Here is a 26,883-nt window from a genome sequence, read left to right on the forward strand (position 1 = left end):
GTTAGGATTGACAAAACACATTTTTTAAACAGATTTTATTTATTTATTTGACAGAGAGAGAGAGAGAGAGCACAAGCAGGGGAGCAGCAGAGGGAGAGGGAGAAGGAAGCTCCCCGCTGAGCAGAGAGCCTGATTTGGGGCTCAATCCCAGGACCCCGGGATCATGACCTGAGCCAAAGGCAGATGCTTAACTGACTGAGCCACCCAGGCACCCCGACTAACACATTTTAAAATAATCTAAGTTTCACCTTCAAATAATACAACCACTACCTTTACTCTCCCCTTTGGGCAAAACAGAGTAGGCCTTCAGAAGGCAACAGCTCTAGCTAGAATTTAATTACCTTGTTCGTTTTTTATTATGGTTATTTTACTATTACCTTCTATTTCTGCTCAGGAACAGTGGTTTTTCTACTCATGGTAGTGTTTTAAGTTTATAAAAGAAAGAGTGGGTAGTGGGAAGAACTCTGTTTGGAATTCATCAGTCTGATTATTCCAGTCAGAGTGAATTCCCACCATACTTCAAGTTAATCCTTGTGGCTGAGGGTTTTTCTTCTATCAGGTGCATCAAAGACAATACTTACGTCAACCTGCACTCCCAGCAGAAGAACACGGCCCAGTTCAAGTTCAACGCCTTCAACTTTCTCAGCAACTATGATGTCGTCTACCTGCAGTGTGAGGTCGCTGTGTGCAAAGTGGGGGACCACTCTTCCCACGGCTCCCAGGGCTGTGTAGAGCGGCGGAGGAGGGATGCAGGCCCTGTGGAGACCCCAGGAGAGCAGACTGAACATTTCCAAGTGGTGGGGCCACTGGAAATCCACAGAGGGACTGGTTGGAGTAAGACCCTTGTGTGATTTCTCCACTTTTCACACGAATCTGTCATTAGAAAGCAAAGCCTATTTCCCTGCAGCAAAGTCGTAAGTTTGACAAATCAGAAGTTGTCCCCAGAGTGACAGGTAGAAGAAACAGCTAAGGAGGTTCCCTCTGAGGTTTGTTGCTACATAAACCTTCTCTGATTATTAAAGTTGTAAGGCAGTCACTTTGCAGGCTGGAGATGCTATGTTTTCTAATTCTTCACTTCCAAGAACTTGATCATTGTCTTCAACTGTACATGTTCTAAAGAACAGAGTTCTCTCTATATACCAGATTGATAATTTAAAGATTTTGTTTAATTGACTCCTTAACATTCATATGCTAGTAAATGGATCTTTTTGTTTCTGTCCTTTGGGTGGTGTGAGAATTTCTTTTCAGATCTTGCAAAGAGTCTTATGAAAAATAAACCAAGTGTTGGGAAGTCACTGTTCTTTTTTGTTTTAAACCCTAATAACTGGTTAGTTGAATTGAACATGTCATTTGCTCATTTACTCATTGTCACTTACTCAAAACAAGCTCTTCTTGCCTGTTTCAGAGGGAACACATCGTGCCTCTGCTTTGTTGGGTTTGGGTGACAGCTTTGACATTGACGGCAAATGAGAGTTGGAGACACAATTGTGGGACTGTTTTCTGAGCTACCACACACTCAGTCTGTGTCCCAGATCCTCCAAGCTTTATAGGAAACCTGGGAAGTACACAGGAAACCTGAGGAACACAGAAAGGAAGGTTCACATATCCCACACCCTCATAGAAAAGGCGGGCAGCACCCACTTTATCCAAGTTCTCTTTGTATCTTAACAGGAAGAGGCCTGGGCTGCACTCGGTTATCTCAAAGCTATCTTTAAAGAAACTGTCTTGGGGCGCCTGGGTGGCTCAGTTGGTTAAGCACCCAACTTTTGATTTCAACTCACGTCATAATCTCAGGGTTGTGTAAGTCCTCTGCGCTGGACATGGAGCCTGCTTAAGATTCTCTCAAGAAAGAAAGAAAGGGAAGGAAGGAAGGAAGGAAGGAAGGAAGGAAGGAAGGAAGGAAGGAAGGAAGGAAGGAAGGAAGGAAGGAAAAGAAAGAAAGAAAGAGAAAGAAAGAAAGAAAGAAAGAAAGAAAGAAAGAAAGAAAGAAAGAAAGAAAGAAAGAAAAAGAAAAAAAGAAAGAAAGAAAGAAAGAAAGAAGGAAAGAAAGAAAGAAGGAAAGAAAGAAAGGAGGAAAGAAAGAAAGGAGGAAAGAAGAAAGAAGAAAGAAAGAGTCTTGGACATAGTCAGGTTTTTTTTTTTTTTTTGCTTGTCAAGAAATATTCAATAGTAACATTTAAAATATGAGTTCTCAAGTCCAAGAAATTGTTCCCATCTCTGTCATTTAAGAGCATGCATGAGATGAGAATACAGTATGATCAAGTCTCCCAGGGAGGAGGACAGGGTTTTGGGGAGCCTGAGAGCTAACCCTGAAGTCCTAAGAGATGAAAATCTGACACATGACCCGAGGGTGGGCATTGCCCCTAAAGGGGAACATCTGTCTCATGTCAAACATGACCTTCATCAATAGCCATCTTGATAAAAATAGGATGCTGATGGGTATTTTGATGGTGTTCTCTGTTTATACCTGGTAGAAGTTGATGAAATATAGTTGCTGGTCATCTGGTGAAGACAGCATCTTTAAATCAAAAGTTAATCATTTGTCACCAAGTACCTTCATCTTCAGTCACATGATTTGAGCATCGGGCATCTATTTCACAGGAATGCCTCAGATGAATTAAGGAGTTTTCCAAGGAGCTCTGAGCTGCTAGAGCTTCTCCTTTCCGAAGCTTATCTACCCATTAACTGCATCTATCCCATATGTGTTGAGGAAGTGGGAGGCTAACAGCTTCCAAAGTTAGAATCTTATGGCTTTTAACAAACGCCTAACGTGAAAAGTGTTGACAAGGAAAGGACTGACCTTTTAAGAATAAATAAATAAGTGTCCAGTGAACTTCCAGGGAGCTTCTCCGGGTGCAGTTCAGCACATGGGAGCCAGGAAGCTGCCCTTTCCAGTAGCACTCCAGGTGATTCTGAGGAACGTTGAAGTGTGAACGCCATGGCTGCTGCTGAGCATTCCATGCTTTATGGATCAAAACGCACTTAACAGGGAGAAACCTGCAATCCAGAAACACCAATGGGTGGAGACAAAAAAAGCCCCAAGAGAAGCCTGCCCTCTCTAGCCAAAGGACGGGTAAAGCCAGGCGAGACCATGAGCCATGGGTAAAACTGTGGCCCTACCTCCAGCCCAGCCAACAAAGGTGAAGTGGGAGCCTAGACTTCCACCTGCCCCCAGGATCCCTTCCATCTTCCTTCCCCTCCCCAGGGTGCTATCACCTCTGCGCAGTAACCGGGGCCTCCCCAACAACCCCCATGTCAGGTGGAGACCAGGTAGGGAGCCTGGGCCTCCAACCCCAGTGGGCAGGTATAAGCCACCCCTTTGAGACTACTCTGGGATGGTGTCAGAGGAGACCTCGTAGAGAGCCAAGACCTCTACCCCCCCAACCCAGAGGTAACGAGGTGACTCCACCTTCCCAGGAGGAGGGACAGCAGAGGCCACGAGGGTAGCCTGGCTTCCACCCTGCTCAGTAGAAATGAGGTGACCCTCCCATCTTGTTCGAACATGCTGGTACTCCATTGCCCATTTTGCTTTTAGCCTTGCTGAAATGCTTCGTTAAACATGTCTCTTAAGGGGCGCATGGGCGGCTCAGTCGGTTAAGCATCTGCCTTCAGCGCAGATTGTGATCTCGGGGTCCTGGGATCGAGCCTGCCTTGGGCTCCCTGCTCGGCGGGGAATCTGCTTCTCCCTCCCCCCCTCTCCCTCATGCCCTCTCTCTCTTTCTCTTAAATAAATAAATAAAATCTTAAAAAAAAAAAATGTCTCTTGAATACCACATGGAGTCAGAGTTGAACACCGTGAGACTTTCTGAAAATCCTGCACTTCTGGGAAGTGAGCATGATGACCGCTCTGGTGTGACGCCCACATCTCCGCTCTGTAGGGATGCCCTCAGCTCAAGGCAGCTGCCCTGTGCACGTTTGCAGCCTTCAACCGATGCCTGGTCGGTAGAGGCACTCATGTGGCCAGGACACCACGCCCCAGTGTGGGGGCATCTCTGAAGGGCTCCAGGGGGTGGCCGGGCTTTTTGCTGTCACCGCTTCACCGGTCACCACCCCCTGCCCAGGCCTGCTTCCCTCCCCCCTTCCAGGGCTGGGGTCTAGGCACACACCCCAGGAATCCTTCTGCCCACAAACCTCTCTACCAGAGGTTTCCTCCCGGGACCCAATGCATGACAGTCAGTACCAGGTATGGTCTGAGGGAGCAGTAATTCTCAAACAGAACTTGGGGGCTGCCCGTGGGGACTCATCACCAGCAGCGAGTGGAACACAGGTAGCCCCTGACCGCAGCCCATTTCCTCATTTAATCCTCACAACCTCAACACTTGGCGAGGGGAGGGGGGGCAGTTGCTACCTTCCCCGTTTTAAATTGTGGAGATCAAGGCTGAAGGTGACCTGGCCAACGTAACCCACCAGGTAAGTGGAAGGACTAAAGCCCAGGCCACCAACTCCAGACCTTTACTTACTTTACTGCAGTTTCTCCTGCAGAAAAAAACCTTTCTGCTGTGTATTATTTGATAGCTCCGATGCATTGGTATAACTCGATAGCTGCACTGCGAAGGGTTTTCTGACTCATGGTGATGTAGTTTTACACTGTCTCCTGAGCCACACTATGTGACAGTCTTCTTGGTGTTACACTGTCGTGCCTGGCGTGCCTCTGAGCAGCCCCCACGCCCGGCCGCCCGCACAGGCTCAGCCAGCTCCTGGCAGAAAGACGGCGGGTGGGCCAGGGACCAGGCAGTTTTTAAATGCTGTCGACTGAATTTGATTTGCCCATTCTAATTACGTTCTTAAGTGCTTTCACGTTCGGTTAGAGAAGAGCTTTGCAGTAGCTCCCTTTAGTCATACAGATGAATAGGGAGGGGACTCAACTGCATGGCCACTTGGGGCAAGTGCTTGGAAGATCCACATGGAAATATTGAAAAGAAAATGGGGAAGATCTGTTTTCATTTGGAGCTGGAAAGCCAGCAGGCCCCTAACAACTTGTCTGATGAGGGCAGAGATGCTGTCTTACTCGTGGCATACTCCCTGGGCACACTGTGTAGCCAATCCATGCATCTGGGACATTCTTGGGCATTCAGAAATGTGGTTGCCTCATATATCAGAACCTGATATACATCCGTGGTGGTGTTGGGTGATGGGGTAGAGTTGTATTGTCCATCTAAGACAAAGAATTCAATATGATGTTTGGTATGGGTAAGATTAGTGCCCATCGAGGCCCTTGATACCGTAGATAGGAAAGTGCCAGTCAGAACGGACTACTCCTTGTTAGGATTACATTTGGCTTTGGTGTTTGATGGTAAATGGGAGGAGAATTGTTGTTTTCATTCATTAACCTAGAAACTATACAGAAGGCTCTCCTTTTATAGTCAGGTTCTTCTTCCCTGTTCTTAGATCATGAAATAGCTTTCTTCTTTCCAAAGCCCTTTCTGAGATGTAAGTTGTAAAATGCTAAAGCTCTGCATTATAGTGAATAAACAAGATGGCAATTCTCTCCATCACACTTAGTTTCAGCAACTATAACCCTTGTATATGTTTCAAAAGGTAGCCTATTTGCATCTAGGAAACCAATACATCTAATGTTGAAGATTTAAGTAAAAACAACCTTCTTCTTTTCACCTAATGTTTACTGAGAATGTTTCACGCTTGTGACAAAGGACATTTCTAATTCATTTAATATGTTGGTGGCTTCAGTTCTTTAGCACGGACATAATGTTTGTTCATTTCAATCACCCCTGCAAGACAGCACACTCTGAACATGGTGACAGCAGGACCTGTGTGTCATTTTTATGGGGTTCTCCCTAATTTATTCATAATGTGTAGCCATGAGGCAGCATTTCCTTTGGCATTCGGGAGAAATGTGTCTCACTGAAGGCTGAACCGGTTAGTTAATATTCTGAAGCTTCTGGTATCTGTAGTCTGTTCCCTGATTCACAAAATGCCTCGCTATGATCACCACCAGAATCACGACATTCAGAGCAAGGACCATGAATGAAAACAGATGCAGACTGTCGAAAGGTTGATTCTGAGTTTCTTCTCTGTGTATTTGATCCTGAAATCCTATAATTGGAAACCAGACAAAAATCATTTAAAGAAAAGTATCACTTGGCATTACAAAATTTTCATGAATGTGTATCTCTCCATAGCCTACAAATCTTAGGCATCAATGAATATATGCTATTTAATGCCAAAACAACATACAGGAACTGCTAGCAACTATTTCAATTAGTTTATGTTTCTGTTTAATTTAAAAGCCAAGATGTCCTTACATTTGTTTGTTTAAATAGTTAATTTGTTTCCCTGACATAAGGTGAGAAACTTGTGGAATTCAAGTATCAAAATCAAACAACTGCAGGTTCATCTATTGATAGTCACTATCTCCCATAGTCACCAAAATATATTTGATCGATGGAGAAACAACTAGTTTCTTCTCTTCAAACAGGAAAAGGGTACTCTTCTAATGTGCATGATATTTCTATAACTTTCGTTCACAAATTTTCAACTAATTTAGACTAATATCCATAGATGCATCATCTTTTTAGTGACTATGTTTATAAAATTACTGGATTTAATTTTTGTTTGTGTTCTTTTGTTTTTGTCATAGAAATATTTTGCTACAAACTAGACTCCTACTCCTTCCCAAACCATTCAAATAATAATAAAGACAGAGGTCATAAGATTCTCTTATGCCAGGGTCATTTTCATATGAGATAAATTCTTATAAACAGTTTCCATGTAATTATAGTCTATCGAAGCCATTCAGCCGTGGCTTGTCCTTGGGCATTCGCTATCACTCTGTTATGGGACATGGCAGGGCTCATTTTTCCAACCTTTAAAAAAGAAGCGGGGCTGTGTTGAAAATATAGTATTTTCTCTGTTTTAGAAAAAGTTGCTTTTTTTCCCCCAAAAGGTGATTTGTGTGAGACGCTGGTTCATCTGATTTTACTCATTTAGGAATTAAAATACATTGCTTTTGATTCTGTTATCTGCCATGGTGTGTCTATAAGTCAGGAAGCTAAGAGAAACTATTGTTTTTAGAAGTGAGGACATTACATCTATACTCAAAAGCCATGCGAATAATGGTGAATTATCAGTGCATCATATGCTTAAAAGGTACATGGTTTTCATTTTATCAACTAATAGAAAGAAAAATTAATCTTGTGTGCTCACCTTATTTAGGGCTTTGTTACAAATATCATAAATCTCTAAACTGTACATGCTTAAGAAGGAATACATTTGAGCAGAATTTAATGAACCATGAGGTGTTCTTAGATCATGAAATAGCTTTTTTTCTTACCTGGATTTCCACTTGCACTTCGATCCCTTTTCAGACGAATAGGTCCTATGACAGAATCAGTCTTCCATTTGTATGAAGAAATGTCTCGTTTCCTTCGAGAGACACAGCCCTGGTTGCAGCGAGACTGAGGGTCACTATGATCACATATCAAAATCTTACACTGCAGATATACGGAGCCCAGACTTCTCAAGAATTTAAAGGCATTAAATTGGAATCTTCCATAGTGTCCAGATAAGGGATACATCTTACAAGTCTCATCTTGATTACATCTGTAACAGAATTTATGGCACATTTAGAAAATTCACAGTTTGGTCTTTTCAATATTGAAAAGAGAGGATACAAAGTTTTCTTTGAATGGTGTGATTCGTGGGCCAAAACGTTCTCTAGAAAAAAATGTCTTCCATCCAAGTACAAACTAGGCCTGGACCTGCTTAGCTTCTGAGATCAGATGAGATCAGGTGCATTGTGTAAGTGATGAATCGCTAAATTCTACTCCTGAAACCGATATTACACTATATGTTAACTAACTAGAATTTAAATAAAAATTTAGAGAGGAAAAAAATTACTTAAAAAAAAAAGAAAGAGGGGGCGGAGCAAGAAGGCGGAGGACTAGGAGACCTGGATTTCGTCTCCTCTCAGGAATTCAGCTGGATAGGGATCAAACCATTCTGAACACCTACAAACTCAACAGGAGATCGAAGAAAAGAAGAGCAACAACTCTCTCATCAGAAAAGCGACCACTTTCTGGAAGGTAGGACGTGCGGAGAAGTGAATCCGAGGCGATATTCGGGAGGATAGACGGCGGGGGAGGGGCCTCCGTCGGCCGCTTCTGGCAAGTGATAGAACCACGGAGCACAGAATCGGAACTTTTAAAAGTCTGCTCCGCCGAGGGACGTCACTCCGGTGGCTAAGCGGGGGGTGGAACCCTCGGGGACAGTGTGGTCTCGGGACCCTCGGGGTCACAGAAAGACCGGGGTGCCTGAGTGTGGCAGAGCTCCCAGGGATCGGAGCGGGGAAGGCGGCTGCAGAGGCGGAGCCCAGGCGCGGGCTCTCAGCTCAGGGCTGCCATTGACCGGGATCCGCGGCCCAGTCGGGCCCCTGCTCCTCCAGCAGGGACCCAACAAGCGGCAGATCCGGGGAGACTCACCTTCCTCCCCCGGGAGGAGCCGCGCGGGAGGGCACCGCAGGGATCGGCTGGGTTGGGAGACTCCACCCGGGGTTTGGTGCCAGAGATAGAGGCGCGCGGTCACAGGCAGGGTGAGCACGGAGTGCGGCCGGAGACTGGGAGACGGGAGTGACTGGCGGCTTTTCTCTGGGGGCGCACTGAGGAGCAGGCCCGAGTTCTCGGCTCCTCCGGGTCGGAGATTGGGAGGCCGCCATGTTCACTCTCGGCCTCCAAAGCTGGACGGAAAGCTCGCAGGGAACAAAAGCCCGGAGAGCAAACCCGAGCAGATGACTTAGCCGGGAGGGGGCAAGGGTGGGGCACTTCCGCCTCCGGCAGAGACATTTGGAAACCACGGCAACAGGCTCCTCCCCAGAAGATCAGCGAGAACAGCCGGCCAAGACCAAGTTTACCGATCAATGAGAACGGCAGAACTCCAGCGCTAGGGGAATACTGCACATAGAATTCACGGCGTTTTTACCATGATTCTTTAGTCTTTCAAAGTTAATTTTTTTAAACTGTTTTTTGGGGGGTTTTTTTGAATTTTTCTTTTTCCCTTTTTCAACCAACATTTTATCAATTCCTTTTTTAAAAAACATTTTTATTTTTCATTTTTAGAGTCATATTCTATCCCTTCATAGTAGTTACCCGTATTTTTGGCATATATATATATAAGTTGTTCTCTCTTTAAAAATTTGAGATAGTTTCTTCTAACAGATCAAAATATACCCTAAATCTCTAGTATATGGCTTTTTTTCTACTCCCCTGCCTGACCACATTCTCTCCCTTTTTTTTTCTTTTTTTAAATCCTTTCTTTTTTCAAACAACTTCTTATCAATTCCTTTTATAAAATTTTTTATACTTTCCATCTTTACAGTCATATTCCATCCCTTCATCATATCAACCCTTATTTTTGTATATATATAAGTTTTTCTTTCTTTAAAATTTTGGGAGGCACGTTCTTCTAACAGACCAAAATACACCCAAAATCTAGTGTGTGGCACTGATCTATATACCATATAGATCATATTTGATCACATTCTGGTTTTTTGTTGTTGTTGTTTTGTTTTGTTCTGTTTTTGTTTGTTTTTATCTTTATCTTTTTCTTTTTTTTTTTCTTTTTCTTTTTTCTCTCTTTCCCTTTCTTTTCCCGCTACTTCAGGTCTTTTCTGATTTGTTTAGAGTATATTTTCTGGAGATGTTGTTACTCTCCTAGCATTTTGTTCTCTCATTAATCTATTCTCCTCTGCACAAAATGACAAGACGGAAAAAATCACCTCAAAAAAAAGAACAAGAGGTAGTACCGACTGCCAGGGACCTACTCAATATGGACATTAGTACAATGTCAGATCTAGAGTTCAGAATCATCACTTTAAAGATACTAGCTGGGCTTGAGAAAAGCATGGAAGTTATTAGAGAAACCCTTTCTGGAGAAGTAAAAGAACTAAAATCTAACCAAGTTGAAATCAAAAAGGCTATTAATGAGGTGCAATCAAATATGGGGGCACTAACTGCTAGGATAAATGAGGCAGAAGAGAGAATCAGTGATATAGAAGACCAAATGATGGAAAATAAAGAAGCTGAGAAAAAGAGAGATAAACAACTACTGGATCACGAGGGGAGAATTCGAGAGATAAGCGATACACCATAAGACGAAACAACATTAGAATAATTGGGATCCCAGAAGAAGAAGAAAGAGAGAGAGGGGCAGAAGGTATAATGGAGCAAATTATAGCAGAGAACTTCCCTAATTTGGGGAAGGAAACAGGCATCAAAATCCAGGAGGCACAGAGAACCCCCCTCAAAATCAATAAAAATAGGTCAACACCCTGACATCTAATAGTAAAACTTACGAGTCTCATAGACAAAGAGAAAATCCTGAAAGCAGCTCGGGAGAAGAGATATGTAACCTACAATGGTAGAAACATTAGATTGGCAACAGACCTATCCACAGAGACCTGGCAGACCAGAAAGGACTGGCAGGATATATTCAGAGCACTAAATGAGAAAAATATGCAGCCAAGAATACTATATCCAGCTAGGCTGTCATTGAAAATAGAAGGAGAGATAAAAAGCTTCCAGGACAAACAAAAACTAAAGGAATTTGCAAACACAAAACCAGCCCTACAAGAAATCTTGAAAGGGGTCCTCTAAGCAAAGACAGATCCTAAAAGCAACATAGACCAGAAAGGAACACAGACAATATACAGTAACAGTCACCTTACAGGCAATACAATGGCACTAAATTCCTATCTTTCAATAGTTACCCTGAATGTAAATGGGCTAAATGCCCCAATCAAAAGACACAGGCTATCAGATTGGATTAAAAAACAAGACCCATCGATATGCTGTCTGCAAGAGACTCATTTTAGACCCAAAGACACCCCCAGATTGAAAGTGAGGGGGTGGAAAACCATTTACCATGCTAATGGACACCAAAAGAAAGCTGGGGTGGCAATCCTTATATCAGACAAATTACATTTTAAACCAAAGACTGTAATAAGAGATGAGGAAGGACACTATATCCTACTTAAAGGGTCTATCCAACAAGAAGATGTAACAATTGTAAATATCTATGCCCCTAACATGGGAGCAGCCAATTATATAAGGCAATTAATAACAAAAGCAAAGAAACACATCGACAACAACACAATAATAGTGGGGGACTTTAACACCCCCCTCACTGAAATGGACAGATCGTCTAAGCAAAAGATCAACAAGGAAATAAAGACTTTAAATGACACACTGGACCAAATGGACTTCACAGACATATTCAGAACATTGCATCCCAAAGCAATGGAATACACATTCTTCTCTAGTGCCCATGGAACATTCTCCAGAATCGATCACATCCTAGGTCATAAATCAGGTCTCAACCGGTACCAAAAGATTGGGATCATTCCCTGCCTATTTTCAGACCACGATGCTTTGAAACTAGAACTCAATCACAAGAGGAAAGTCAGAAAGAACTCAAATACATGGAGGCTAAAGAGCTTCCTACTGAAGAATGAATGGGTCAACCAGGAAATTAAAGAAGAATTTAAAAAATTCATGGAAACCAATGAAAATGAAAACACAACTATTCAAAATCTTTGGGATGCAGCAAAGGCAGTCCTAAGAGGAAAGTATATAGCAATACAAGCCTTTCTCAAGAAACAAGAAAGGTCTCAAGTACACAACCTAACCCTACACCTAAAGGAGCTGGAGAAAGAACAGCAAATAAAACCTAAACCCAGCAGGAGAAGAGAAATAATAAAGATCAGAGCAGAAATCAATGAAATAGAAACTAAAAGAACAGTAGAACAGATCAACGAAACTAGGAGCTGGTTCTTTGAAAGAATTAACAAGATTGATAAACCCCTGGCCAGACTTATCAAAAAGAAAAGAGAAATGACCCAAATCAACAAAATCATGAATGAAAGAGGAGAGATCACAACTAACACCTAAGAAATACAAACAATTATAAGAACATATTATGAGCAACTCTATGCCAGCAAATTAGATAATCTGGAAGAAATGGATGCATTCCTAGAGATGTATCAACTACCAAAACTGAACCAGGAAGAAATAGAAAACCTGAACAGACTTATAACCACTAAGGAAATTGAAGCAGTCATCAAAAATCTCCCAACAAACAAAAGCCCAGGGCCAGATGGCTTCCCAGGGGAATTCTACCAAACATTTCAAGAAGAATTAATACCTACTCTTCTGAAACTGTTCCAAAAAATAGAAATGGAAGGAAAACTTCCAAACTCATTTTATGAGGCCAGCATTACCTTGATCCCAAAACCAGACAAAGACCCCATCAAAAAGGAGAATTACAGACCAATATCCCTGATGAACATGGATGCAAAAATTCTCACCAAAATACTAGCCAATAGGATCCAACAGTACATTAAAAGGATTATTCACCACGACCAAGTGGGATTGATCCCTGGGCTGCAAGGTTGGTTCAACATCCACAAATCAATCAACGTGATACAATACATTAACAAAAGAAAGAACAAGAATCATATGATCCTCTCAATAGATGCAGAAAAAGCATTTGACAAAGTACAGCATCCTTTCTTGATCAAAACTCTTCAGAGTATAGGCATAGAGGTTACATACCTCAATATCATAAAAGCCATCTATAAAAAACCTACAGCGAACATCATTCTCAATGGGGAAAAACTGAGAGCTTTCCCCCTAAGGTCAGGAACGCGGCAGGGATGTCCACTATCACCACTGCTATTCAACATAGTATTAGAAATCCTAGCCACAGCAATCAGACAACAAAAAGAAATCAAAGGCATCCAAATCGGCAAAGAAGAAGTCAAACTCTCACTCTTTGCAGATGGTATGATACTTTATGTGGAAAACCCCAAAGACTCCACCCCAAAACTGCTAGAACTCATACAGGAATTCAGTAAAGTGGCAGGATATAAAATCAATGCACAGAAGTCAGTGGCATTCCTATACACCAACAACAAGACAGAAGAAAGAGAAATTAAGGAGTTGATCCCATTTACAATTGCACCCGAAACCATAAGATACCTAGGAATAAATCTAACCAAAGAGGCAAAGGATCTGTACTCAGAAAACTATAAAATACTCATGAAAGAAATTGAGGAAGACACAAAGAAATGGAAAAACATCCCATGCTCATGGATTGGAAGAACAAATATTGTGAAGATGTCCATGCTACCTAGAGCAATCTACACATTCAATGCAATCCCCATCAAAATACCATCCACTTTTTTCAAAGAAATGGAACAAATAATCCTAAAATTTGTATGGAACCAGAAAAGACCCCGCATAGCCAGAGGAATGTTGAAAAAGAAAAGCAAAGTTGGCGGCATCACAATTCCGGACTTCCAGCTCTATTACAAAGCTGTCATCATCAAGACAGTATGGTACTGGCACAAAAACAGGCACATAGATCAATGGAACAGAATAGAGAGCCCAGAAATGGACCCTCAACTCTATGGTCAGCTAATCGTCGACAAAGCAGGAAAGAATGTCCAATGGAAAAAAGACAGTCTCTTCAACAAATGGTGTTGGGAAAATTGGATAGCCACATGCAGAAGAATGAAACTGGACCATTTCCTTACACCACACACAAAAATAGACTCCAAATGGTTGAAAGACCTCAATGTGAGACAGGAGTCCATCAAAATCCTAAAGGAGAACACAGGCAGCAACCTCTTCGACCTCAGCCGCAGCAACTTCTTCCTAGAAACATCGCCAAAGGCAAGGGAAGCAAGGGCAAAAATGAACTATTGGGACTTCATCAAGATAAAAAGCTTTTGCAAAGCAAAGGAAACAGTCAACAAAACCAAAGGACAACCAACAGAATGGGAGAAGATATTTGCAAATGACATATCAGATAAAGGACTGGTATCCAAAATCTATAAAGAACTCATCAAACTCAACACCCAAAGAACAAAGAATCCAATCAAGAAATGGGCAGAAGACATGAACAGACATTTTCCCAAAGAAGACATCCAAATGGCCAACAGACACATGAAAAAGTGCTCAACATCGCTCGGCATCAGGGAAATCCAAATCAAAACCTCAATGAGATACCACCTCACACCAGTCAGAATGGCTAAAATTAACAAGTCAGGAAACGACAGATGTTGGCGGGGATGCGGAGAAAGGGGAACCCTCCTACACTGTTGGTGGGAATGCAAGCTGGTGCAGCCACTCTGGAAAACAGTATGGAGGTTCCTCAAAAAGTTGAAAATAGAGCTACCATGTGATCCAGGAATTGCACTACTGGGTATTTACCCCAAAGATACAAAAGTAGGGATCCGAAAGGGTACGTGCACCCCGATGTTTATAGCAGCAATGTCCACAATAGCCAAACTGTGGAAAGAGCCAAGATGTCCATCGACAGATGAATGGATAAAGAAGATGTGGTATATATATACAATGGAATATTATGCAGCCATCAAAACGAATGAAATCTTGCCATTTGCAATGACGTGGATGGAAGTGGAGGGTATTATGTTGAGCGAAATAAGTCAGAGAAAGACACGTATCATATGACCTCACTGATATGAGGAATTCTTAATCGCAGGAAACAAACTGAGGGTTGCTGGAGTGGGGGGCGGTGGGAGGGATGGGGTGACTGGGTGATAGACACTGGGAGGGTATGTGCTATGGTGAGCGCTGTGAATTGTGCAAGACTGTTGAATCTCAGATCTGTACCTCTGAAACAATGCAATATATGTTAAGAAAAAAAAAAGAAGAAGAAGAAGGTAGCAGGAGGGGAAGAATGAACGGGGGGAAATCGGAGGGGTAGACGAACCATGAGAGATGATGGACTCTGAAAAACAAACTGAGGGTTCTAGAGGTGGGGGGAGGATGGGTTGGCCTGGTGATGGGTATTGAGGAGGGCACATTCTGCATGGAGCACTGGGTGTTATGCACAAACAATGAATCATGGAACACTACATCTAAAACTAATGATGTAATGTATGGGGATAATATAAGAATAAAAAAATTTAAAAAAAAAAAGAAAGAAAGACAATGTCTTTAGCTCAGACTACAGTGAGCTAAGGCTATGAATCTGATTCCTGGGTAAAATAAAATTCCCTCCAGCAATAAAATTTCTATTTCATGTGAATTAATTAGAAAATCAATTCAGATATATTAGAGCCCATACACATTACTTTCTACACTTGCTATGAATGTGTCAGTATGGCTGATGTAGTTAAAGTCCATCAGCTTATAGAAAAAAAAGGAGACCTTTCCTTTCCAAAAAAACTACTTAAAAAAAAATTTTTTTTTTTTTTAAAGATTTTATTTATTTATTTGACAGAGAGAGACACAGTGAGAGAGGGAACACAAGCAGGGGGAGTGGGAGAGGGAGAAGCAGGCTTCCCGCAGAGCAGGGAGCCCGATGCGGGGCTCGATCCCAGGACCCTGGGATCATGACCTGAGCCGAAGGCAGATGCTCAACGCACTGAGCCACCCAGGCGCCCCTAAAATTTTTTTTTTTTTAAGTAGGCTCCACGCCCAATGTAGGGCTTGAACTCACGACCCTAAGATTAAGAGTCATATGCTCTACCGACTGAATCAGCCACGCGCCCCTTTACTGGTTTTTTAGGTTTTTTTTTAAAGAATTCCATAGAGACTTACAAATTCCATTACGTTTGTGTTCTGGAGCTGGAACAAGTGAAATAATCTTTGGGGATTTTGTTGAAAATAACCAAAATGTGGAGAAAAAAGGCAAAAACAAAAACATAAAGCCTTCTTGACAAAAAATAAATTCGTTTCTACCAGCAAATATTTTGGAAATAGACTAAAAATTCTAGTGGATATGGGCTGTGGTTGTAGAAATGCTGTAACTTATTTGTAATTAGTACACAGTGACTCTATTTCATAAAATGATTACATTTACGAAATTCCATGGTAGCAGTACTAGAAAAAAATTATGCAGTATGCATACATGAATCATGTATCCATGCACCGAAAATACCACCTCATTCAAGTCACTATTAATCCTCAGAAAAGTATGTCACCCAGCAGTACGTACCCACTCTTGATTAGCTCATAGGTTGGAGATGTAAAGGCAGGCGTGGGGGAGGCGCTACAGGTATCCAGAAACACCACCAAATCTGGATCTGAGGCGTGCAGACTGACTTGCACAAAAAGTGTTTGGTTCAAATCCACATAATATGGTGACTCCAGGAAAGGCTGTTCAAATGAACTGGATTCAAAAAGAGCCATGCTTGTGTTATATTTGCCCAGTGCGCTTTGATTTTGTATTATGTCATCTTCTGTCATGTACATCATCTCCACGGTAGAATCAGATTCCATTTCACACTTCAGAATAATCTGCAGATGTTTCTGACGGGTGATCACTTGAGACGTGGGGGATGGAGTAAGAGTGATTATATTGGTGTAAGTAACTGAATGATCTTCTACCTGCAGAATGAGATGGAATTCAAATGTTGTATGTTAAGTCCAGTAATAGTTTAGAGCACAGATATGAATAACATCCGTGGGTAGAGACACAATTTTCTTAAATCACAAGATAGCCGCTTTCATGTCAGGATACTATAGGCTCCAGTATGCTTTATTTAAGAAACTTCTGGGTAGGAAGAAAACATTTGAGATGAGAGATAAGAGCTTGGCTTAGAAAGACCTGAAGACAGAATTAGACAGAACTTTTTTCAGTTATGTTAAAAACAATTCTGAACGCAAACTTCGATCCCTAGAGAGACCTGAGACCCTGTAAGGTGAGGCCTCCTTCCGTAAGTATCATTAGGTTAGTGTGGCTCACTGGGCGGCTTCCCAAGTGTATGCAGACAGAAGTCTTGCAATAGGTTTTCCCCAGGCTGCCTTCCCTAGGGTGCACACATAATAGGTGTTCATTTGGAGCAGAAGGTAATGATTTATTTCTATCCTTATCGATTCTCTGGAGTAAGCTGCCATTCTTCTCAACAAGATTGTTGTTTAATGACATGAATGGAAAGTTCAGGGTATACAACCTAAAGGGACCTACAGGTTGCAAATGTCTGAGATCTTGAAGTTCTAGAAAATGGAAAACAAATCACAAACTTCTGTCCCTCACCTTTAAAACAAGGATCACGTTTTGACCTTCTCCCGTTGCAGGGGAAAGAAGAAGATCATGACAATACAGCTCGGTTTTTGCTAAATGTGAGATCTAATCATTTTCTATACAAGTATTACTGGTAGGCTGCTACACTCGCAGCATCTAGATGTTCAAATGTTCTTCAGTGAGTTTTCAGAGTTCTTCACCTTTTGGGAAAGAGAACCACCTCTAATTACCCTGAAAATAAATGTGCTGATTTGGCACTTGTGCTTAAATGTGTGCGTGCATGTAAATGTTCACACAGGCTTGCCATGTGTCAAGCCATAAAGATTTGGGAGTGGCTCGTTAAAGCCACCAGCAAGGATTTTGCTGCCAGCATTGTCCAGCGCACCACTGGCATTTGGCAAAACCCGGCTCAGTGTCTCACTTTACCTTTTTGATTGTCCCACATCCATCAAGAGGGATAGAAAATTCCACCACGTTTGATATTTTTGGTCTGCAAGTTGGGTCATTCAGTTGTATGTTATTCACATTGTATACAAATGATTCCAGGTAGGATTTACTTATGATGGCTCTCATCTTGTCGGAGGAGCAGGTTAAAGATGCTGTTCAGAAAAAAAAAAAAGAGGATGATTATGTTTATGTCAGCTAGGAACTTTGGATCTTGAAAAGCTATGTGTACAGAAGACTATATAAAAACTCAAAACCCTTTTTGCTTTGAACCGTAATCAGAAGCCTGAGACAGCAGAGCAGTTGATTCACCTTCTACAATGTTCACTGTGACCTTGTCTGCAACTTGAATCTGTAAATCTATTATATTTAATAGTGCCTTTACAGAAGGCATTACAGAAAACGGTCCCTATTTTCTACAGAAATCTTTTTCCAGTTAATAAAACCATTAATTTCCTCTCGTACTAAGCAATGCACAGAACTGATTCTCCAGCTTCAGATTATGAATATATGTTCCAAAGTATATACGACAGGCTTGCAAATAGGGATAGCCACAGGTAGGCTAAGAATCAAGGAGCAGTTTCTATGGACACAATCTTCAGAGAGCTCAAAATAGCTAAGGAACATGACTTACTAGTGTTGATATTTTCTGCATAAATTGAAGTGTAGGAAGCAGAAAAGCCCCGGTAGGAGTTGGCGTAATCTGTCGATAGCACCACGGTCAATGAGTCTGACGAGGATTCGAAGGTGGGCCTCACATGGCCACACACTTGTCCAATCAGGCCAGTGGTGGTGGAGGGACCATCATAGACGGCAATGAAATCAAATCTGCAGTGTTCGTCCGCTTCTAAGCTAGAGAAGTAGGGCCTCTGGTGAAAAAGCTTTCCAAACCAATTCAATTCTCAGCAATCCCAGTCTTAAGTGATTAAAGATTTTTCCCCACGATGCTATCTCAAGATTAGGACAAACTTGGGGCTTTGCCAGTCCCTGATGTGACCTCAGAATCTTCAGAAAAATCGACAGCTTAGTTCAATGCACTAGTATTAGTGTTTTCTCTATACACCAATTCTGTGAAAAGTGGCCATCTATGAGGAGGTTCACATAATTTCTCTTCCCCAGGTTTCCCCATTCCCAGGTGGGCTCCCTGCATTTCTCCAACAGCAGAAATGGACCACAGTACTTACAAAATGTCTCTGAAGTTTAATTTTATCTTGTAACCTTTCTCCACTTGGATGTGCCATATGCAATAAGCCAGCTTAGGATGTGGGTTTGGGTAATTGGGGCTGGTGAAAGATCCTTCTAAGGAGTCCAAGTAATCACCACAGTTTGGAATAGCTGAAAGGGATGTGAGGGTGACCAAGAATGTAAATCAAGAGAGACTTCATTTAGTTTCCGTGCTGTGCACTGAGCTTAATAAGCAATCCCCCACCGCCACCCAAATTTTGTTCCATTGCCCTCTTTCGAATTGGTAGCATATTGAGATTTTCACCCTTCTTTATCACTGGATTTTCTGACCACTGGTGCAGGGCAGAGTGACCCTGTAAGATCTGTCCCAGTTTTAGAGACCCTCCGTCACCTGGACTAAGCCACAGAAAAAGACATCATTTAGGACTGTCATTGGAGGCTCTTCCTCACTTGGCCCCAGCCCAGCTTTCCAGCCTCATCAGCCACCTCCACGTGACCTGCTGTTCTAACATGTCCTTTCTTCCCGCAGCTCCTCAGACTGTTGGTTCCAGCAGACGGGAGTCCTCCTCCTGTGGGTCTCACCTCTCCCTACCCTACGCTATCGTTCCAAGTCAGCTCAGATGCAGCCAACATGAAGCCATCCTGGGTCCCTCCCTCCCCCAGTCGGGAAGCAAGCAGCTGGATGGGAGAAACAGACAAGCAACACTGAAGGCTCGCTTTCGGGGCATGTAAAACAGTCGAGGTCGGCTAAAGCATAGGATGCATGTCAGGTAGTGGCCAGAGGTAAGGCCTGAAAAGGTGGCCTGGGTCTGGCTTTGGAAAACCGTGACTGCTCCACTCTGGAGATTTGTGTGGTTTAAGAGGAGAGTGACACAGTCAGCTCTGGGCCTCAGAAAGCAAACCAGCGTGGAGCTTTGCTCACGAACCCACTTGCGGAATTTCTTGGCATTCTGCTTTGCGTTGCAGTGGAATCTGGGTGCTGGGAATGCAGAACCCGGGTAACGTCTGATTGCCTGACAAGTTAGGTCAGCATTTCTCATCATCTGCTCTCCAATCTTTGTCAGTCACTTGGGGAACTTGTCAGACGTGAAGGTTTCTCGAGCCCCAACGCAGATCTTCTGAATCAGACCAGAGGGAGGAGCGGCCCCGAGTGGGCATTTCAAAGGATCTCAGGGTTATTCTAAAACAGGCCAAACTCAGAGAGTCTGCTTTGGTCTGTAACACAGTACACCCCAACGTGTAGCCATCTGATCAGCCCCTTCCATCTACCTCACCAGGAGCTGGTTAGAAAGGCAAATTCGTGGGCTCCATCCCAGAACCAGTGAAGCGGAGTCTCAGGGGGAGGGGGCAGGGGGCAGGAATCTGATTTCACAAGCTCTCCAGGCAATTCTCACGTACACGAACTAGAGAACCTGTGCTCTCACAAACAGAGAGCTCAGACTCGAGGTTATAACAACCCACGCAGGAGAGTGTGTAACCTTCCATGCTCGTAAGTGGTGTGTGCATAGGATGTATAAATGAGAACTCACAGGTGCCAGAAGGGAAGAAGTAGTAGAAGATGAACACAGTTCTTTGAACTCTTACAGAGTCGGTGATGATTTGAACCGTTAATGAATTGGATGATTCAAAAACAGGAATGTAGTCATGTTTACTGCAGACTTGCCCTAGCAGAGACCCCTTGGTAGAGTTTCCATCAAAAACTTTAATGTATTCACTTTCACACCTTCCATCAGGATCAAGCCTGCGAACAGAACACACTGTGGTTAGAGACGAGCCACCAGGCAAGGGGGGTTCAGAGTGTCAACTGTTCACACTGGCATCCCAGTTTCCAGTGCAGTGGCATATCTGTTTTCATTCCAACCTCTCCAAGACTAGCCACCCCCACCTTCCTCAACATCAAACCACACACCATCAATCTATAAATGCCTCAGGGGACTGAACTGCTTTGCCAACATTTCTATAAAGTCGGGGGAGGGGGGGAGGTGGGCCTGGAATCCAAGACCCCTTTCCTTCCATTTCCATCTCTCCTGTTCCTCATACTCAAGTGGAAATTGTCAGGTGAGATCTTCTTATTTAGAATTCATTCCCCTTGAGGTTTGAAACCCAAGGCTGTTGAAAGGGGAAGCAACTCTTCCCTGGCCCCCTCTCTCAGGGTAAAGCAAATTTAGCATCTTCCCAGATGCCCCTTCCTTCCCTCCCATCCCCATGTCCTCATTGGTAAGGACAGTCCCAGGCCCTGCGCTGGACAGGGCAGACCAGGATGACTGTTTTCTGCCCACTCTGACAGGGTCTCTCCAAACGCCCTCAGAATCCCAACAGAGGGCCAAGATGCCCTAGAGGGAAAACACGAGGGTGGACAAACCCCAATTCTCCTTCCACCTTAGTCCCTTACCTGCTGTGTAACTTTGGACAAGTGATTTACTATTTCCTTTGCTCACTCTCTCTTCTGTAAATGGGGATGTCACAGCCTTCATCTGGTGTGGGGGGGTGGGGAGCATCTAAGAAATGTGAACTGCTCATCTCCCTTCCCTCACTCTGCCACGCTGCCGTCCTGCCTTTCTCGACAAACCAAGAATAATATATACGATTCTTAGCCCTAGCAGTCTAGGAAATATGGAAGTCCCCCTTCTCCTTTGTTTCTGTGGGGGCCAAAGAGAAGTCCGTTCCACCTTCTAGGGTGTAGGGCCCCCACCTGGATTGCAATCTGGGCCCAGGGCCCAGCAATTTTGCTTTCTCAAAACCCTCCCCCCAGGTGCTCTGAGACTCTCCAGCTTTAGAACCATGGGGATTGGGTAAGACTTTGGGCCCTGGAACCAGGTGGCTTGGATTCTAGTTCTCTCCCACCTGTATTAGTCTGTGACTTTGGGAACATTAAGTGACTTCTCTGGGATTTCTTACCCACTGAGTGGGGATTAGATTGCATCTACCCCAGAGGGCTGTTGAGAGGTTTGAGGAAGTTCTCCTGGAGCCCTGAGGGAGGCTCCTGGTGCAGGGCCCTGTGCTCAGCTTGGCCTCACGCTGCCATGACCTGGGCACTCAGAGAAAACATTGGTGAGTGGATATTGATTTCAAGTTAAAGAAAAAACACCCAATGGCCTGGTTCCCACCCCCAGGGATCCTGATCTAATTCTATGGTGTTCAGCTTGGGAATCTGGGTTTTGGGAAGCTCCCCTGCTGATTAGAACACATAGCAAAGTCTGGGACTATAAGTTTAGTGTTTTAGGGCCTGTTCCAAATGGAACTAGACTAGTTGGGTACTAATGCTGGTCATTCCACTTACCATGTGACCTGAGACAAGTTCTCCACTTCCCTGTGCCTATAACTATACCGACCTCCAGGACCTCTGTGACCAGAGCCAGGGGCCCAGTCATCAGTCAGTGACTATTAACCATTATCATCATCATCATCGTGGTCATGGGAGTTACCATTACCTCTAGGACCAGCTGAGTTTTTCTGACACAGACTCCCTAGTGTGACCAGAGTTCAACCACCCTTATTAGAAAGTAAAGCCACTACTTACTGGAAATGGGAAAAGATGATTCTGATGTTTTTGTTTTCTGGTCCTTCTAGTGTCCAGGTACAGTCCTCGTTGGGATTGAGTTGCAGGATTAGGGCCCTGTGGGTATCTGATTGGCTGGAGCCTCCCAAGCTGGCCTGGCAGCTTGATTTGCCTGGGAGAGACCACAGTTGACATTGAGGAAAGTCAGCTGCCCCGGCCTTCTCCTCCAGGGATTAGGCATCTACTTCCCACATACAAGCATGCACGTAATTGTGATGGTATTTAGCTCATTCCAAAGTAAGCCACCAGCCATTGATTTCCCCCTCTTAGAGCCCTTGGGGAGAAAATATTTATTTCTCTATATATGGTTCATAAAAAATAAAGACTATAGGGGTGCCTAGATGGGTCTTTTGGTTAAGTGTCTGCCTTCGGCTCAGGTCATGATCCCAGGGTCCTGGGATTGAGTCCTCCATCAGGGCTCCTTGTTCACTGGGGACCCGGCTTCTCCCTCTCTCTCTGCCTGCCACTCCCCCTACTTGTGCTCTCTCTCTCTCTCTCTCTCTGTGTCAAATGAATAAACAGAATCTTTTTTTAAAAATTAAATAAATAAATAAAGACTATATTAGGGCTTAAAGAAAGATGGTTTTACAAAGAAGCTTTGTATCTACAATATATAAAGAACTCTTATAACTCAACAATTAAAAGACAACTCAATAAAAAATAGACAAATGACAAAAATAGATATTTCTCCAAAGAACACATAAAGGTCATTAAACACATGAAGAGATACTCAACATAATTAGCCATTGGGGAAATGCAATTCACAGTGAGATATGACTTCATACCATTTGGGATGTGAAGCAAAACTAGAGTCAGAAACAGGAAATAGATGAGTGTTGACAAGGATGTGGAGAAACTGGAACCCTCCTGCAATGCTCAAGGGAAGGTAAAATGGGACAGCTGCTAGGAAAATCATCTGACAATTCCTCAAAAGATTCAACAGGGAGTTACCATAACCCAGCAGTTCCACTTCTAGGCATATCTCCAAAGGGAAGGAAAACATATGTTCCCACGAAGACATGTACACTAATGTTTATTTACAGCAGCATTAGCCAAATAACAAACAAGGGGAAACAACCCAAATGGGCACCAACTGATGAAGGCACATAAAATAGGGTCTGTCCATACAATGCAGGAGGATCCAGTAATGAAAAGGAATGGGGTACTGATGTATGGAACAGCGTGGATGAGCTTTGTAAATACTGTGCTGAGTGAAAGACCGCAGGTTATAGGATTCCATTCATATGAAATGTCCACTTTAGGGAAATCTATAGAGACAGAAAGTAGATTAGTAGTTGCCTTGGGCTGAGAGCATTGGGAAAAATGGGGAGTAACTGCTAATGGGTATGGAGTTTCTTTTTGCGGGGTGATGAAAATGTTCTCAAATTAAATAATGGTGATGGTTGCAAAATCTGTGTGTGTACTAAAAACCAGTAAATTTTACATTTTAGAAGAGTGGATTTTATGGTATGTGAATTATATCCTAATAAAGCTGTTACTAAAAGAAAAGGAGGAGGAGGGAGGAGAAGCAGTGGCAGCTGTAACGGAATGTGAACAAGAAAATCAAATACTTCATAATTGGAACCCAATGAATGGTTAAAAACTCCACTTAGAAACAAAAAGCTTTTCATTTTCCTTTTTATCTGTGAGTGATAGGTGACGTCCTTATAACAATAGTCTCTTATTTGTTTTCCCCTAACAATAACTACTATTATGTTTATTAGTAAAAAATATCAGAAAGCAAAGACAAAGAAAAAAGTATAATCCCACCCATCCAGGGAAAAAAATCACCATTAAAAACTTCTTGTAAAAACTTCCAGGACCTTTCCTTTTCTCGTCTACTTCCAGATTTTTAAAGATGCTCCAATGTATGTATTTTAAACAAAAATAAATTTCAGGTAGTTGTTTTTTCTCTTAAAGTAGATCCTGGGTACCTTTCTTATGATTTGTAAGAAAGCGCCAAAGTATATACCTTTGTATGTCTTTACAACTTACAGAATAAATGAGGGAAATTTACATTGCTTCTTACAATTATGTAAATGCACAGTGTGTTTGTGTGCACTTTTATAATTATCTCCTAAATATTTAATTCTCAGTAGTAAAATCAGTAAAATTCTTTATCCTTTTACATTTTTATGTATATTGTCATATAGGCCTGAATAAACCTTGGTACTAATTCAAAATCACATGAAGAGCATATAAATAAATGTTCCCTGTATTAAGGCTATTAGCAGATATTAAAACTTTAAAAACTTTCGGCAGAGACCTCTTGAAAGGAGGTCTCCCTATTTCGTTAGGAAACAATGGGTTCAATGTTCTTACCTTCAGACTTGGTCCAATTCAACTCTGCCAAACATGGCACAATTAAAAGGACCAAGAGGACGAGCCTTCTCACAGCCTCCATCGTTGTCAAGGGAAGAACAGCCTGAAGGGTGAGCAGGCTTTATACTTCCCAGGGCTCCATATCTGGCTTCAGAGCCTTCTGGAGACCTTCAGGGAGTGTCAGTTTGACCATGCAAGGGCCAGACGTACGTGAGAAGAGAGCAGCTGTGCGGCTGATTTATTATCAGCAATCCCAAACAGTGAGTGTTCGCTCTCCCCAGCTCATCCCTGGGACGTTTACGGGAAGTTGCCAAGTAAAGCTCTTCCTAGGGGATCTCCAACACGTGGCACACAGTAAGCACCGAGTAATTCTTCCGGGCACCGACCTGGAGTTGAGCCTTGGCCCTCGTTTATGCAGATCACGAAGCGGGTAGCGCTACTGCTATCTTAAGCCTTCACTGCTCTTCTCTAAAAATTACAGTCAAACGATCAGCTGGGGAGAGAGGTGGCACCTGGGCACACTGTGGGTCCAGGTAGGTCACTCTGATGCCTGCCAGGGTGCTGAGACTGAGGGAGAGAAGGAGGTGGCCCAGGATGGCGAGGAAAAAGAAAGTACAAGCGTGGGTTCAGCTTCCAGGAATTCAAACCATTATGCCCAGAGAGCCTGGAGCAGGCGAATTAAAGGCCCCTAGGCACTGTGTTTTACAGATGACAGAAAGGAATCCTGGTGTCCAAGGTGAGCCTGGTGCTGCAGTGGCAAGGCCAGCACCTGTGACATCAGTAAGTCATACTCACAAGAAGCTTTTATATGGGACTGTTTCACTCATTCATTTATTCAAAAATATTTGTTAGGGGTGCCTGGGTGGCTCAGTCGTTAAGCATCTGCCTTCGGCTCAGGTCATGATCCCAGGGTCCTGGGATCGAGCCCCGCATCGGGCTCCCTGCTTCTCCCTCTCCCACTCCCCCTGCTTGTGTTCCCTCTCTGTCTCTGTCAAATAAATAAATAAAATCTTTAAAAAAAAATTTTTTTTTGTTAGTTACTGTTATACAGTCTGGGGATTTGGAATTGAACATGAGAAAAACAGTCCTTGTCCCCATGGAACTTACTCTCTAAGTGGAGGAGACAGAGAGCAAACAAACTGAAATAAATTACAAATCGTGATAGGTACTATGAATATAAAAGGAAACAGGGTGATGGGATAGATTTCAGGGGGGATGCAATATTAGGGTGAAATTGAGAAAGATGAAATTTGAGCAAACAGAAAAAGAGAGGCATTCAATTGTGATCTGGGCTTAGGAGATGCATTTTAGGCAAAAGAATGGGCAAGTGCAAAGGCCCTGAGGCAGGAATCAGTTGGGCATGTCTACAAAGTAAGGGAAGGCAGGCCAGTGTGGTGGATGTGAGTAAAGGGGAGGGAAGTGGGATGTAAGGTGAGGAGAGGCAGGTAATGATCCAATTGTGAAGTACCTGTAGGTCAGATGAGGCATTTGGATTTTATTCTAAGTTTGATGGAACTTTGATGGAAAATGGTGGCCAATATTTAAGGATCTTCACAGCAGCTCTGTGGAGGTAATAATGGTAGCCATAGACTGAACTTCTACCTTAAAACCCTTCCTGGGTGCCCTCAACTTTCCATGTCTTTCTGTCCTGCTGCCCAGAAACCCTTACTTGGCTCTAGGGCACTTGGGTTCCCGGGCAGGGCTGTGACCCAGGAGGACTATTCCCAGTCAGGCCCCTGGATCAGGCATTTGGCTTCATACCAGTAACCACAGCGGCAAGGCCAGCACCTGCGACATTGGGAAGTTGTGCTCACAAGGAGCTTGGACACTCACCAAGGTACCTGGCACCGCTCCACTCGGTTCCTGTCAGCTCAGAGACTTCTGGGGCTGGCCACGTACCAGGTGAGAGTGAGCAAGGGGCAGAAGTATAGGGTAGGGACCCTTCTGATTACTAAGGGCTGCTCACCCTCAGCTGTGCCCACAGACCCCCATCCTACCCCCACTTTCTTACTGAAGCCCTCTCCCTATCTCCTATGGATGTGATCTCCTATGGATGTGATCTCCGATGGATGTGATCTCCTAGCTCCCTGAGCCACCACCACTGGTGTAAGAGCTCTGTGATTACTCTCCTGGGAGGGGGACTAGCAGAGGGCAAAGAACCCTGGGTTAGAAACCAGGAGACAAGCAGGTCAGCCCAGGGACAACTTACCATGAGATCACAGGATGCCAGGGCCTGTGGGGCCGGTATACCTTATCTTGCTTAATCCTCACCGTCACCTATGCAAGCCCTCAGCTCACATCAAGGAAAATGAGGCTCAGAGAGGTTAAGAAACTCCCCCACTGGCACATAGCTAATGAAAGGCAGA

General features: G+C 43.4%; 1 protein-coding gene across 1 annotated transcript; it reads right to left on the bottom strand.

Moving 5' to 3' along the window:
• Window positions 1-4,500: 4,500 nt before the first annotated feature.
• CUZD1 (CUB and zona pellucida like domains 1) lies at window positions 4,501-25,306 on the bottom strand. The gene is made up of 9 exons (XM_064595387.1): window positions 24,518-25,306; window positions 22,157-22,307; window positions 20,166-20,377; window positions 18,636-18,786; window positions 18,086-18,303; window positions 17,434-17,606; window positions 15,979-16,370; window positions 7,292-7,560; window positions 4,501-6,054 (listed from the first exon to the last, which is right to left on the bottom strand). The coding sequence occupies exons 1-9, from the start codon at window positions 24,597-24,599 to the stop codon at window positions 5,879-5,881; spliced, it is 1,824 nt and encodes a 607-aa protein (XP_064451457.1). The 5' UTR covers window positions 24,600-25,306; the 3' UTR covers window positions 4,501-5,878.
• Between the last annotated feature and the right edge of the window lie 1,577 nt (window positions 25,307-26,883).

This window comes from Mirounga angustirostris, unplaced genomic scaffold (assembly GCF_029215605.1).
Source record: "Mirounga angustirostris isolate CCGP_5_RB_7025 unplaced genomic scaffold, mMirAng1.0.hap1 SCAF_6, whole genome shotgun sequence".
Classification (NCBI taxonomy): domain Eukaryota; kingdom Metazoa; phylum Chordata; class Mammalia; order Carnivora; family Phocidae; genus Mirounga; species Mirounga angustirostris.

Excerpts from the sequence above, each read along its gene's own strand:
- CUZD1 (XM_064595387.1), bottom strand. The coding sequence starts at position 24,599 with ATGGAGGCTGTGAGAAGGCTCGTCCTCTTGGTCCTTTTAATTGTGCCA. Across the intron at positions 20,378-22,156 it reads ATCATCTTTTCCCATTTCCA|GCTTGATCCTGATGGAAGGT; the intron begins GTAAGTAGTGGC and ends TTCTGTTCGCAG. Across the intron at positions 18,304-18,635 it reads TTAAACTTCAGAGACATTTT|CTTAGAAGCGGACGAACACT; the intron begins GTAAGTACTGTG and ends CTACTTCTCTAG.